Source organism: Salvelinus namaycush, chromosome 10 (genome assembly GCF_016432855.1).
Source record: "Salvelinus namaycush isolate Seneca chromosome 10, SaNama_1.0, whole genome shotgun sequence".
In the NCBI taxonomy this organism is placed as follows: Eukaryota; Metazoa; Chordata; class Actinopteri; order Salmoniformes; family Salmonidae; genus Salvelinus; species Salvelinus namaycush.
The window spans coordinates 19,926,195-19,940,791 of record NC_052316.1 but is presented as its reverse complement, the minus strand read 5'-3'; the positions used below and the strand labels follow the sequence as shown (position 1 = coordinate 19,940,791).

At 40.9% G+C, this 14,597-nt stretch overlaps 1 protein-coding gene across 1 annotated transcript; it reads left to right on the top strand.

The window, feature by feature from the left end:
* Positions 1 to 5,785: 5,785 nt before the first annotated feature.
* Positions 5,786 to 8,522, top strand: acer1 (alkaline ceramidase 1). The gene is made up of 6 exons (XM_039001903.1): positions 5,786 to 5,894; positions 6,110 to 6,224; positions 6,423 to 6,561; positions 7,120 to 7,257; positions 7,388 to 7,525; positions 7,648 to 8,522. Exons 1-6 carry the CDS (start codon positions 5,802 to 5,804, stop codon positions 7,823 to 7,825), a joined length of 801 nt encoding a protein of 266 aa, XP_038857831.1. The 5' UTR covers positions 5,786 to 5,801; the 3' UTR covers positions 7,826 to 8,522.
* The last annotated feature ends 6,075 nt before the right edge of the window (positions 8,523 to 14,597 follow it).

Genomic DNA, 14,597 nt, shown 5'->3' with positions numbered 1-14,597 from the left:
TCTCATAACCCTTGAAGAATGCTGTCGTCATTATGGCTATGAATGATGTGTTGTCAGGAGAGAGTGCAGTAGATTCTTCTTCAGCTGGGAGGACTGGTCCAGCAGGTGAGCACTGACTGAAACTGGGAGCTTTACATGTTAAGAATGGAAATGCTAATCCATTACAATGTTCAATGTGTGGATGCAGTTTATAGTTGTTTTTGGAACAGTTACTGAAGCATGCAGCAGGTGATGGTTCCATCTTTGACAAATTATGTTGTATAAAAACATGTTTTGACAATATGAAGTGTTGAATATGCATAGTAGAAAAGTGCATACAGTGTATTCAGAAATTATTCAGACCCCGTGACTATTTCCACATGTTGTTACATTACAGCCTTATTCTAAAATGGATGAAATAGTTTCCCCCCCCTCATTAATCTACACACAATACCCCATAAGGACAAAGCAAAAACAAGTTTTTTGAAAATTTTGCAGATTTATTAAAAATAAAAAATCACATTTACATAAGTATTCAGACCTTTTACTCAGTACTTTGTTGAAGCACCTTTGGCAGTGACTACAGCCTGGAGTCTTCTTGGGTATGACGCTACAAGCTTGGCACACCTTTATTTGGAGAGTTTCTCCCATTCTTCTCTGCAGATTCTCTCAAGCTCTGTCAGGTTGGATGGGGAGCATCGCTGCACAGCTATTTTCAGGTCTCTCCAGAGATGTTCGACCGGGTTCAAGTCCGGGCTCTGGCTGGCCCACTCAAGGACATTCAGAGACTCGAAGCCTCTCCTGCGTTGTCTTGGCTGTCTGCTTAGGGTCATTGTCCTGTTGGAATGTGTACCTTCGCCCCAGTCTGAGGTCCTGAGTGCTCTGGAGCAAGTTTTCATCAATGAGCTCTCTGTACTTTGCTCCGTTCATCTTTCTCTCGATCTTGACAAGTCTCCCAGTCCCTGCCGCTGAAAAACATCCCCACAGCATGATGCTGCCACACCCATGCTTCACCGTAGGGATGGTGCCAGGTTTCCTCCAGACGTGACGCTTGGCATTCAGGCCAAAGAATTCAATCTTGGTTTCATCAGACCAGAGAATCTTGTTTCTCTTGGTCTGAGAGTCTTTAGGTGCCTTTTGGCAAACTCCAAGCGGGCTGTCATGTGCCTTTTACTGAGTGGTTTCCGTCTTGCCACTCTACCATGAAGGCCTGATTGGTGGAGTGCTACAGAGATGGTTGTCCTTCTGGAAGGTTCTCCCATCTCCACAGAGGAACTCTGGAGCTCTGTCAGAGTGACCATCAGGTTCTTGGTCACCTCCCTGACCAAGGCCCTTCTACCCCGATTGCTCAGTTTGGCCGGGCGGCCAGCTCTAGGAAGAGTCTTGGGGGTTCCAAACTTCTTCCATTTAAGAATGATGGAGGCCACTGTGTTCTTGGGGACCTTCAATGCTGCAGAAATGTTTTGGTACCTTTCCCCAGATCTGTGCCTGGACACAATCCTGTCTCTGAGCTCTACAGACATTTCCTTCGACCTCATGGCTTGGTTTTTGCTCTGACATGCACTGTCAACTGTGGGACCTTATAGAGACAGGTGTGTGCCTTTCCAAATCATGTCCATTCAATTGAATTTACCACAGGTGGACTCCAATCAAGTTGTAGAAACATTTCAAGGATGATCAATGGAAACAGGATGCACCTGAGCTCAATTTTTAGTCTCATAGCAAAGGGTCTGAATACTTATGTAAATAAGGTATTTCTGTTCTTTATTTGTTATAAATCTTCTAAAATAAAATAAAAAACTGTTTTCGCTTTGTCATTATGGGGTATTACGTGTAGATTGATGAGGATTTGTATTTATTTAATCCATTTTAGAATTAGTCTGTAACATAACAAAATGTGGAAAAAGTCAAGGGGTCTGAATACTTTCCCGAATGCACTGCACCTAGTGAATAACCAGTGGATAACCAATTAACTAAAACCAATGTTATGTTATAAGCAGACTACATACGCAATGAATACAGCCATACTATGGGGTACATGTTAAACATAAGGCAATTGCTTTAATAAATGAGTATTGTCATTAGTACCTGTGGAGAAGGCACAATAATCTGGACCCAAAAGAAACGCACAGCTGCTTAGGCGAGGTGCTGGCTAGCGGATTCAAGGAGAGCCACACTCTCTAGGAGCTCAGATGCAATAATTGAATAATCTATTATAAACTGGGTGGTTGGAGCCCATTAAAGCTGATTGGCTGACAGCTGTGGTATATCAGACCATATACCATGGGTATGACAAAACATATTTTTACTGCTCTGATTACATTGGTAACCAGTTTATACAGTAATAGCAATAAGGCACCTCTGGGTTTTGTGGTATATGGCCAATATACCACGGCTAAGGGCTGTATCCAGGCACTCCAGGTTGCGTCGTGCGTAAGAACGGATCTTCAGAGTTTACCAATTGATCTCTGAGATTTCTGCCCGGCGAGAATACAACCAAGGGAGAGTCTGAAAACACTTTAGCGATACTGTCATCGTATCTTAGAATGTGCCAATGTTTGTGAACGATTCCCTTCATTTGTTCAGAGCACTTTGAATAGTGAGTGGTATTTATTTTATTTTATTTTATTTAACCCTTATTTTACCAGGTAAATTGACTGAGAACACATTCTCATTTACAGCAACGACCTGGGAAATAGTTACAGGGGAGAGGAAGGGGGATGAATGAGCCAATCGTAAACTGGGGATGATTAGAAGGCCATGATGGTATGAGGGCCAGATTGTGAATTTAGCCAGGACACCGGGGTTAACACCCCTACTCTTATGATAAATGCCATGGGATCTTTAGTGACCACAGAGTCAGGACACCCGTTTAACGTCCCATCCAAAAGACGGCACCCTAAGAACGCAAGAATGCTTATTTTTGCCAGACTGTCCTTGAAAGAGATCATGTCTCGATTTGTCTTGAGTTTTCTCAATGGCAGTATTAATCTGACCATTTTTGTACACCCTCTCTGTCACGATCGTCTTCGTGAGAGAGAGAGGACCAAGGCGCAGCGCGTGAAAAATACATCTCTTTTATTTTAGAGAAGGAAAAAACACGTAACGAACACAATTACAAAACGAAACAAAACAACCGTGAAGCTAAAGACGTAAGTGCAAACCCAAGCTACAAACGTACAACATAGACATAGCCAACTACCCACAAAAGCCTACTGCCTATGGCTGCCTTAAATATGGCTCCCAATCAGAGACAATGAATGACAGCTGTCTCTGATTGAGAACCAATCTAGGCAGCCATAGACATAACTAGACAACTACACTCTTCTCTGCCCCATACACATACAACACCCCTAGACACTACAAAACATATACATTCCCCATGTCACACCCTGACCTAACTAAAAAACATAAAGAAAACAAAGAATACTAAGGCCAGGGCGTGACACTCTCCTTGAATTTTCTTTGCATCTCAGCCATATTTCTGTCGAAATCTTTGCAAATTCGTTTGATTCGACAGAATTGGCTGTAGCGCAAACTGTTTTTCAAGGGAAGCGGGTGACAACTATCAGCCCTCAACAAACGATTAGGATCAGTAGGTTTCCTGTAAATATCAGTGTATGGAACATTATCCTCACACAAAATCAGAAGACCAAGGAAACTGATTGACACGTGTCAGATTACTTAGTAAATCTCAGGTGCTCAGAAGAAGAGTTTAGAAAAGCATGGAATGCCTGGAGCTGTTTTGCATCACCCCTCCATAGAACAAAAATATCATCAATATACGGTTTCTAAATTGTAATGTTAGGCAAGAAAACATTTTTGAGAGGATTAAGAATTGACTGTTTCTCAATGTAACCCAATTACAAATTAGCATAGTTAGGAGCCATAGGGTATCCCATAGCAGTACCCTTCGTCTGAATAAAGAAATCATATGAGCAGACTACATACTCAATGAATACAGCCATACTATGAGGTACATGTTAAACATACATGGTAGGCTACTGCTTTAATAATTGAGTATTGTCATTAGTACCTGTGGAGAAGGTCACAATAAGGAGACTGTGTAGTTGCTGAGCAGGATCCCCTGCTTATTCTGATGATCCACAGACAGACCAGTAGAGCTGGTCTCAACTATGACCTCCTTTCCTAATGGAACTTTATTTCACCAACCTTCTTAAAATGAAAATACAGCTGTATAATTGTCTGGGCTCTTTGGCCCTCATCCTATTCCAAATCAGCATAGGCCTAGATTCATTGTATTATGAATGGCAATATGTTGGGATTGTGTGGGGATTAAACATGCAGCTTAATCCATGTTGAAGTAATGACTTCCTTATTTGATTTGATTTCTAATATATATATACCAGGTGTCCGTGCTGTTTGACTGACTTGTACTTTGCCAACTCACCTCCTTGTAAAATGGCATAATAGCACAATTGTTTCAATTAGCATTGTCAGGAATGTTCTTGCTTCTAGAATACATAAATAATACAATGGCAAACAGCGGGTAAGAAACGATTGGCTACCTATGCCGTCCGTCAAAAGCAAAGGGCATTGAGGTGACATATGACCAATGTGGCCTCACGCTCGTGTGCTTGTGCCATGCCCGCTGGTACACCTGGCTATAGACAATATGAATAGCCACAGCTTTTGCCATTAGGTGTGTATTCATTCTATTCTAAAACTATAATTTCAAACAAAGGATGACGAATAATGTAATGATGGTAATGTAATATGGTAGGTTTTAGTTAAATTTGTTTGATCATGCGTTGCGTGTTGCTGAGGTTGGGTATCAGGCTTTACGTTCATGCGTAAAATGCACCCATGTGCATTTGGTTCCCATTCAACTTTAATCCAAATTCTGAACTGACGGGTTGTACTATAACAAAGGCACTGGGAATTTCAGTTTCACAGTAGTTTTTCTTGACACACCGGGGCGTGATGTCACAGTAAAGACTCGTGCAACAGGATCGGGAGCATTTGTCCCCTACTTAAAATCCACCTGCCACTTGGAGAGGAAAGTAGTTGAGTAGTTGTGGTTGGATTACAACATGGGAGGTAAGCTCTATATCTATGTTATCTAGCCTCCTGAGATGGTGGTCATATTGTGTCTACATACATTCCATATGAACGCGTGCTGTTTTGTTGACAATTTATACGTTTTAACAACAGGTTACAGGTGTTTTGATGATGACACTATTTCATGATGATGATTTGTCTTCTTGAGTCTTTCAATGCAAGGTCTTATGCAACCTACTTGCAACCTACTTGCAACCTACTTGCATACACGATGTTAAGATAATATTTGCATGTCATGATTGCAGTATGGATGGATAAAACATGGATGGATATCCAGCTGAGAACATTTAGCATTGACAGGCCATCCTACTCTGTTTGTAACCCATTTAAATGTAATATTTGAACAACATAGTTGATTTCAATTATATTTATTATCATTGAATTTTACTCATGCTGCTAACAATCCAACAGGCCGGCTGGATGTAGCACTATAATTCAGTACAACATAAGCAACACTGAAGCAACCATTTTGGTGAATGTGATTGAAGAAGCCCATGCTAAGGCATCCACTCCTGGATATTTGCTCATGTTTTCAAAAGGGTGAAAAACAGACAACTGACATTTCACTAAAGCCAGTCCCTCATATGGCGTTTTCAAAGAGTGGATCAGCATGTGGAGTCTTTGAAAAAGGCTACATCCACATGGTTAGTCATACTGTGCTCTATGCTGGAAGCTCTGAATGCAACAGAAAATAATGGCCTCTTTCTTTCTCCCCCACAGGGTTCTATTCTAGTGAGAAGATGACAGGCCTGTTCGCCTATGAAAGCTCTGATTTGGACTGGTGTGAGGATAACTACAGGCACTCTGAACACATAGTGGAGTACTTCAACACTGTAAGTGTACATTATTTATTTATTACAATATCCAGCTGAGAAATGTACCTTTCTGAAACTACATTGCAACTCACTTGTCTGCTGTACTCTTGTATTGTATCTGTTGTGGACCATCCTGTATGGCAACAATGATGATAGATATGGTGGACAGGTGCATCACTCACTACATTACATTGTGAATCCTTCTTTTAGAACAGTCCTTTCTGTTTCTCCAGATGAGCAGTCTGTTCTTCTTTGTGATCTCCCCCATCATGCTGTACCTGCTGCACCCCTACGCCAGGGAGAGGAACCTGGCTGTACACCTGGTCTGGATCATGATGATCTTCGTGGGTGTGTCTCCACTCTCCTTTCCAAACAGCAGGCCAACCTTCATTCAGTTATAACTCCACTCCAAGGGTGGCCTCATCAGGGTGCTTTCAGTTCATTCTGAATTCAATAATAGCTCTTAAAACCTCTTCCCAATCGATACTGGGTAGGGGCTGGGGGCTATTTAGGAACGGGGCATTAACGTGTGTCCCTTCCCTACAGGTCTCTTCTCTGCCTACTTCCACATGACCCTGAGCTTCATGGGCCAGATGCTGGATGAGCTGTCCATCCTGTGGGTCCTGGGGCTCTGCTATGGTCTCTGGTTCCCACGCAGGCTCTTCCCCTCCTTCATCAAGGACAGGTTGGTCACCATTGCTCCTGGTCGAGGCTTCTGCAGACAAAATGTTGTCTGTGAATATTGGAAGTAGGGTACCGCGTGCTGCCTTCCTGTCTCTATTTAATGTAACCATGGAGCAGCATCCACGTGTGTTTAGATCTCCCTGCTACAGGATCATGCGGCTGTTCTTTCTGTATGGACCAAACGGCAGTACGTACTGTAGGCTTTTAATAAGGCAGGAGACAATGACAGGATATTTTTACAGGGCACGCCAGGTTGAAACAGAAGCCATATTAAGCCAGGAGCCGGACAACCAGGCCAGGAGCAGCCTGCAGTGTGCTATATTCACGAGCCAGTGGGAGAGAGGGGCTCCCTGGCATTCTGAATGACTCTCCCATTAACACTGTTAAGACAGTGTGAAGATAATCCCAATTTAACTATAAAACTAGCCCCTGGTTCAATAGTCCCCATTTATTTACCTTCCAGTGTTTTCTGTGCTGCCGTGTGATAACTGTCAACTGTCTTCAAGTTCATTTTATGTCTCCTACCCACCCCTAACCCTCTCTCTCTCGCCCCCTGCAGGACGACTTTTTCCCGGCTGGTCATGATGATAACTGTTGTCACCACCCTATGCTCCTTTGTCAAACCCACTGCCAATGCCTACCTCCTCAACTGCTTTGCCCTCCACATCATCTACTCATTGGGTCTGGAGATGAGGATGTAAGGAAAAAACTCCCATTATTGTACTGTACATTACTGCCTATCACTCCATCAGTTCACTGTCTGATAACTGCTATCAAAGAACTGCTTTCTGTCTCTCTCTCTTTCCCTTTATTTTCCTCACACACAGCTGTACTGACCCGAAGGTGCTGCGGTTATGCTGGTCTGCTGTTGGCCTGTGGGTGCTGGCCATCTCCTGCTGGATCAGTGATCGTTTCGGATGCAGCTTCTGGCAAAAGCTTAATTTCTGCTACCTGCATGGAATCTGGTAAGAGTAGGGGAGACGACAACAATGATGTTAATAGAAGTTAGATGGAACAATTTTCTTTTTGATTTTGTGAATCACAAACAGATCCATGTATGACTGACATGTGTCTATTCACTCTCTAGGCACATTCTGATAGTAATGGCTGTAGCCTACGCGAGCACCCTGATAGCCTACTTGGATGCCAACTATGAGATACCCTACTCCCTGCCAAGCCTTCAGTACTGGCCCAATGACAACTGGGTCCTGGGATTGCCTTACATTGTTCTGAAAGGAACCACCAAGACTCAGAAAATATTCTAAAGAACATTCAACTTCTGCAAGAGACAACTTGAAGGCTTTGGTGCCGAAATGTGGTCAGTAGTGCCATGCAGAGAAAGTGTAAAAAGCAGTGCCTTTCTTTTTACTTAGCAGTGACTCAGTTTGAGAAATGGCTGCAATCCATTGGTTTGCTTCTTATTTTATATGATAATAGAATCAATGCCACTCAGGTCATTAATGTGTGTATGTTTGTATGCATTTTGTGTGAATTTTGATCAATTCACCCATCTGTTATTTGCATTCATACAGATGTAGGATCTTAATTTGATCACTCTTTTTTGCTGAGAATCTTCCTGCACTGCAGGAAATGCAGATGAGCTTCTTGGTTTACATAAATTCACTGAAAACCAATGGTTATATTAACAGTATTTTGCTTTTCATGTAGCATACTTTTGGCCAGCTTAATAGCCTAACCACCGATCAAGCAACATTATGGACTAAACGTTAAAATCCTATTGCTGCAGGATTATTTTGCTGTTACAATATAGGTCAAATTAAGATCCTACATCTGTATGTGCATGGATATTCTCTGCACATCATGTTTGTAAAAAAACAACATGTTTTTATATTTAGCTGAGTTTTGGTATGATTACATGCTTGTCTTTATAGTGACGAGTACTGAGATACTTTCAACAAAAAAGACAGCATTGATTAAATGTGGGGCTGAATCACAACCACATTTCAGGGGTCTTGTAGAGTTTGTTTACATAACCTACACCCTTTTCAGGGATAAATATCACATTGTGTGTGAACTGAACTAAACTAAGTCATTTTATAACATACATGTATTAATTGAATCTCTCTCAGGTTTTTCAAAGAGTATTACAATGTTATTACAGAAACTGTTAGGAACATGTCAAGTTTTGTTATGTGTGGGGTTCTACCTCTATGAGAGCAATTACATTTTTATATGAATAAGATTAACAGTTTGTGCATTGCTGAAATAAATGCACTGACGAATTTGAGACATTTAACAGAATGTAGTTTTCTCTTTTGATTGAAAAAAAGAAAAGTTGCTATGAACAACGTATTGAGCATTAGACATAGATACAGTTGAAGTCGGAAGTTTACATTCACCTTAGCCAAATACATTTCAACTCAGTTTTTCACAATCCCTGATATTTAATCCTAGTAAAAATTTCCTGTCTTAGGTCAGTTAGGATCACCACTTTATTTTAAGAATGTGAAATGTCAGAATAATAGTAGAGAGAATGATTTATTTCACCTTTTATTTCTTTCATCACATTCCCAGTGGGTCAGACGTTTACATACACTCAATTAGTATTTGGTAGAATTGCCTTTAAATTGTTTAACTTGGGTCAAACGTTTCGGGTAGCCTTCCACTAGCTTCCCACAATAAGTTCGGTGAATTTTGGCCCATTCCTCCTGACAGAGCTGGTGTAACTGAGTCAGGTATGTAGGCCTCCTTGCTCGCACACACTTTTTCAGTTCTGCCCACAAATCTTCTATAGGATTGAGGTCAGGGCTTTGTGATGGCCACTCCAATACCTTGACTTTGTTGTCCTTCAGCCATTTTGCCACAACTTTGGAAGTATGCTTGGGGTCGTTGTCCATTTTGAAGACCCATTTGCGACCAAGCTTTAACTTCCTGACTGATGTCTTGAGATGTTGCTTCAATATATCCTCATAATTTTCCTGCCTCATGATGCCATCTATTTTGTGAAGTGCACCAGTCCCTCCTGCAGCAAAGCACCCCCACAACATGATGCTGCCACCCCCGTGCTTCACGGGTGGGATGGTGTTCTTCGGCTTGCAAGCCTCCCCCTTTTTCCTCCGAACATAACGATGGTCATTATGGCCAAACAGTTCTATTTTTGTTTCATCAGACCAGAGGACATTTCTCCAAAAAGTACACTCTTTGTCCCCATGTGCAGTTGCAAACCGTAGTCAGGCTTTTTTATGGCGGTTTTGGAGCAGTGGCTTCTTCCTTGCCGAGCGGCCTTTCAGGTTATGTCGATATAGGACTCGTTTTACTGTGGATATGGCTACTTTTGTACCCGTTTCCTCCAGCATCTTCACAAGGTCCTTTGCTGTTGTTCTGGGATTGATTCGCACTTTTCGCACCAAATTATGTTCATCTCTAGGAGACAGAACGCGTCTCCTTCCTGAGCGGTATGACAGCTACGTGGTCCCATGGTGTTTATACTTGCATACTATTGTTTGTACAGATGAACATGGTACCTTCAGGCGTTTGGAAATTGCTCCCAAGGATGAACCAGACTTGTGGAGGTCTACAATGTTTTTTCTGAGGGCTTGGCTGATTTCTTTAGATTTTCCCATGATGTCAAGCAAAGAGGCACTGCGTTAGGTAGGCCTTGAAATACATCCACAGGTGCACCTCCAATTGACTCAAATTATGTCAATTAGCCTATCAGAAGCTTCTAAAGCCATGACATCATTTTCTGGAATTTTCCAAGCTGTTTACAGGCACAGTCAACTTAGTGTATGTAAACTTCTGACCCACTGGAATTGTGATACAGTGAATTATAAGTGAAATAATCTGTCTGTAAACAGTTGTTGGAAAAATGACTTGTGTCATGCACAAAGTAGATGTCCTAACCGACTTGCCAAAACTATAGTTTGTTAACAAGAAATTTGTGGAGTTGTTGAAAAACAAGTTTTAATGACTCCAACCTAAGTGTATGTAAACTTACGACTTCAACTGTATATGCATATTTTTTATCTACCTCTTTTTACTGCTGTGTTTTGTATTAGAATCCTTACTAAAATAACACATATTTGGAAACCCACCAGAAATCCCTCCTAAAGATGTTAAATCATTTGGTACATTGTAGACATGTTTTCAAAGTCCTATTCCTAACTGGTCTGACACAAAGAAATTGGCATGCACATGATATTCATAAACTACAAAAACTGGTTGAATTAACATTGTTTCCACATGATGTTGAATCAATGTGGAAACTGATTGGTTTTGCAAAAAGTAATCCATGTAAGGGCATTTTGTATTTGTTTTTTACCCAACTGTTAACCTAGATCCAATGGCATAGTGACATTTTGTGTTGATTTCACGTTGAATTCATGTTAGTTGACAACTCAACCGAATGTAAATCTAAACTAGACGTTAAACTGATGTCTGTGTCCAGTGGGTACAGTATTTCTAAAATATTATTTTGTAAGCTCTGTAATGTTGTAAATATGTAACAACCATTGACTTACGCATGGCTAACAACAACCCCTATGAATGAGCTACACTGAGTGTACAAAACATTAGGAACACCTTCCTAATTTTGCATTGCACCCACTTTTGACCTCAGAACAGCCTCAATTCGTCGGGGCATGGATTCTTCAAGGTGTCAAATGCGATCCACAGGGATGCTGGCTCATGTTGACTCCAATGCTTCCCACAGTTGTGTCAAGTTGGCTGGATGTCCTTTGGGTGGTGGACCATTATTGATACACACAGGAAAGCATTGCAGTTCTTGACACACTCAACTTAAAGGCAATTCATTATTTTGTCTTGTCCATTCACCCTTTGAATGGCACACATAGACAATCCATGTCTCAATTATCTCAAGGCTTAAAAATCCTTCTTTAACCTGTATCCTCCCCTTCATCTACACTGATTAACGTGGATTTAACAGGTGACATCAATAAGGGATCATAGCTTTCACCTGGATTCACCTTGTCAGTCTATGTCATGGAAGAGCAGGTGTTCATAATGTTTTGTACACTCAGTGTATATACACAGCATGTGTGTGTGTGTGTGTGTGTGTGCGTGTGTGTGTTTGCACATTTTATACAATTCTATTGATAAACCCCTTTCAGTGATGACTCAATCAAACATGGTAACCACTTCAACCACGGAGACGCAAAACAGGGATTGACTAAATTATAACATTTATATATCTCTGACATCCAGATGGGAGTTTCATAAAGACTGATCCATGCCTCAAAGACTGGATCAGTGTGAGTGACACAGAGAGGCCAGGGCTGATAGAAAGCTCTGACCCTCTGTCCAACAGCAGTGGCCTGGTCATCACACATCAAAGTGTCCCCCGCTACAGGCCCACTGCGGAGTGCCTCTAGTCCCTGTGTCCCTGTAAAGCTGTGGACGTCTTCTATTAGGAGCTATGCTGCTCTCTATTCAGATTACCCATTGGAAATAGACCCAGTACACCACCACATTTGAGGCACTAGAGAAAGAAGATTGAGTCTGTCTTTTGTAATCTTTGCATCACACTCTGCTTAAAGAAATGCAGCTCGGCTCAAGTCAAGGGGTCAGAGTTTGGGATGGACGCCTACTCAATCTGTGGCATGTGGGATCTCACTGTTGTTTTTATTCAGCACTTGTTCCTGAATGTAAAGCAGTGGAAGTTCAAATCAAATCAAATTTTATTTGTCACATACACATGGTTAGCAGATGTTAATGCGAGTGTAGCGAAATGCTTGTGCTTCTAGTTCCGACCATGCAGTAATATCTAACAAGTAATCTAACAATTTCATAACACTACCTTATACACATAAGTGTAAAGGAATGAATTAGAATATGTTCATAAAAATATATGGATGAGCGATGGCCGAACGGCATAGACAAGATGCAGTAGATGGTATAGAGTACAGTATATACATATGAGATGAGTAATGTAGGGTATGTAAACATTATATTAAGTGGCATTGTTTAAAGTGGCTAGTGATACATTTATTACATCCAATTTTTTATTATTAAAGTGACTAGAGATGAGTCAGTATGTTGGCAGCAGACACTCAATGTTAGTGATGGCTGTTTAACAGTCTGATGGCCTTGAGATAGAAGCTGTTTTTCAGTCTCTCGGTCCCAGCTTTGATGCACCTGTACTGACCTCGCCTTCTGGATGATAGCGGGGTGAACAGGCAGTGGCTCGGGTGGTTGTTGTTCTTGATGATCTTTCTGGCCTTTCTGTGACATCGGGTGGTGTAGGTGTCCTAGAGGGCAGGTAGTTTGCCCCCGGTGATGCGTTGTGCAGACCTCACTACCCTCTGGAGAGCCTTACGGTTGTGGGCGGAGCAGTTGCCGTACCAGACGGTGATACAGCCCGACAGGATGCTCTCGATTGTGCATCTAAAGTTATTATGGTATCAAAGCAAACACAGACATATTTGGGTGTTCTGATATAGGCCTATATGCAATATCCTGTGGGCCTATGTAATGCTATGCTATGCAATACTCAGTATTGCCTCGAAGCAAATCCATAAAAAAAAAATGTCATCCATTACTAGAAATCAATGTCCTTCATTTCTACGATCAATGTCAATGTCACCAATGAGTGTTATGTATTGCAATATAAATGTTTCAATTTCGATTATGTTTCAGTTTCAATAATGTTCCTCATATATCCCAAATTGGCATGCATCCACCTAGGTACTTTCAACTGGGGACAAGAACTCCTTTGGGAATATGATTTTCATTTGTGATTCAATAGACTGTTATAGGCTAAATTAACGTCAGTTTTATGAGATATTCACATTTTTTTTAATTTTATTTTTATTTTTTATAAATCTGTGAATATATCAGATCACTGCTTTTACATTGATTTATCCAATGTGCCTTTCACATCTGGATCCACGTCCTTATTGCTTTATTTATTAAGACAAGCTCCCAACCTGGACTCAGAGGTAGACGTAATATAGTAAACGAAAATCAGGGACACTCAAATTAGTATGATACAATATGTTATGTTTGGTTTGGTATGTATTAATTTGTGGATGTCCATCATCCATTTCGTATGATATGTTACTAATTACAATTCCTATGATATTCTATGAATTGCAATTCGTACAATATGTTCTGAATTTGCAATACATATGATATGCGGTGCAGTCTGTCCAGTCCATTACCGGGGGCAAACTACCTTAGTATCTTAGTCAATTAATGTTTACATATCTACCATTACTCATCTCATGTGTATATACTGTATTCTATACTATTCTACGGTATCTTAGTCACTTAATAATGATTACATATCTTGCATTACTCATTTCATATGTATATACTGTTTTTTTTATACTATTCTACTGTATCTTAGTCCTTTCCGCTCTGACATCGCTCATCCATATGTATATAGTCTTAATTCATTCCTACTTAGATTTGTGTGTATTGGGTATATGTTCTGTAATTTGTTAGATATTACTTGTTAGATATTACTGCAATGTTGGAGCTAGAAGCACAAGCATTTCGCTACACCCGCAATAACATCTACTAATCACGTGTATGTGACCAATACATTTTTATTTGATGTTACAAATTCCAATTTGTTGTGGCTAACGTTAACGTTAGTTAGGTGGCTAACATTAGCTAGGCTATGGGTTAGGGGTTAAGGTTAGGAGTTAGGTTAATGATTAATGTTATGGTTAGGGGAAGGGTTAGCTAACATGCTAAGTAGTTGCAAAGTAGCTAAAAAGTAGTAGGCCTAAGTAGTTGCAAAGTTGCTAATTAGCTAAAATGCTAAAGTTGTCCTTTGGGTTGTTAGATATTCGCATTATACACCCACCCCGACCAGCCATCCTACTTTTGTTTTTCATTTACTATGCTACGTCTAGTCTATGAGACTAGCCTTCCCTGTCACTCCTAGATGCTACAGAAAATACTTGGAATGTATTTGTCGCTCGTGAGAAGTCCCACCTCTGAAGTGCTATGGTTGGTTCAATACAAACTACTTAAACTTTTGCCTATCTGATTGGATAAGAAAGCTTTCTGTTTTGGTTGCTTGCCAGCAGCCGTCTGGAAGGGGAGGGG

What these genes read in the sequence shown, in the direction of transcription:
- acer1 (XM_039001903.1), top strand. Translation starts at nt 5,802, where the DNA reads ATGACAGGCCTGTTCGCCTATGAAAGCTCTGATTTGGACTGGTGTGAG. An exon ending in TAGTGGAGTACTTCAACACT is followed by an intron (nt 5,895 to 6,109) that starts GTAAGTGTACAT and finishes CTGTTTCTCCAG; the next exon opens with ATGAGCAGTCTGTTCTTCTT. An exon ending in TTGGGTCTGGAGATGAGGAT is followed by an intron (nt 7,258 to 7,387) that starts GTAAGGAAAAAA and finishes CCTCACACACAG; the next exon opens with CTGTACTGACCCGAAGGTGC.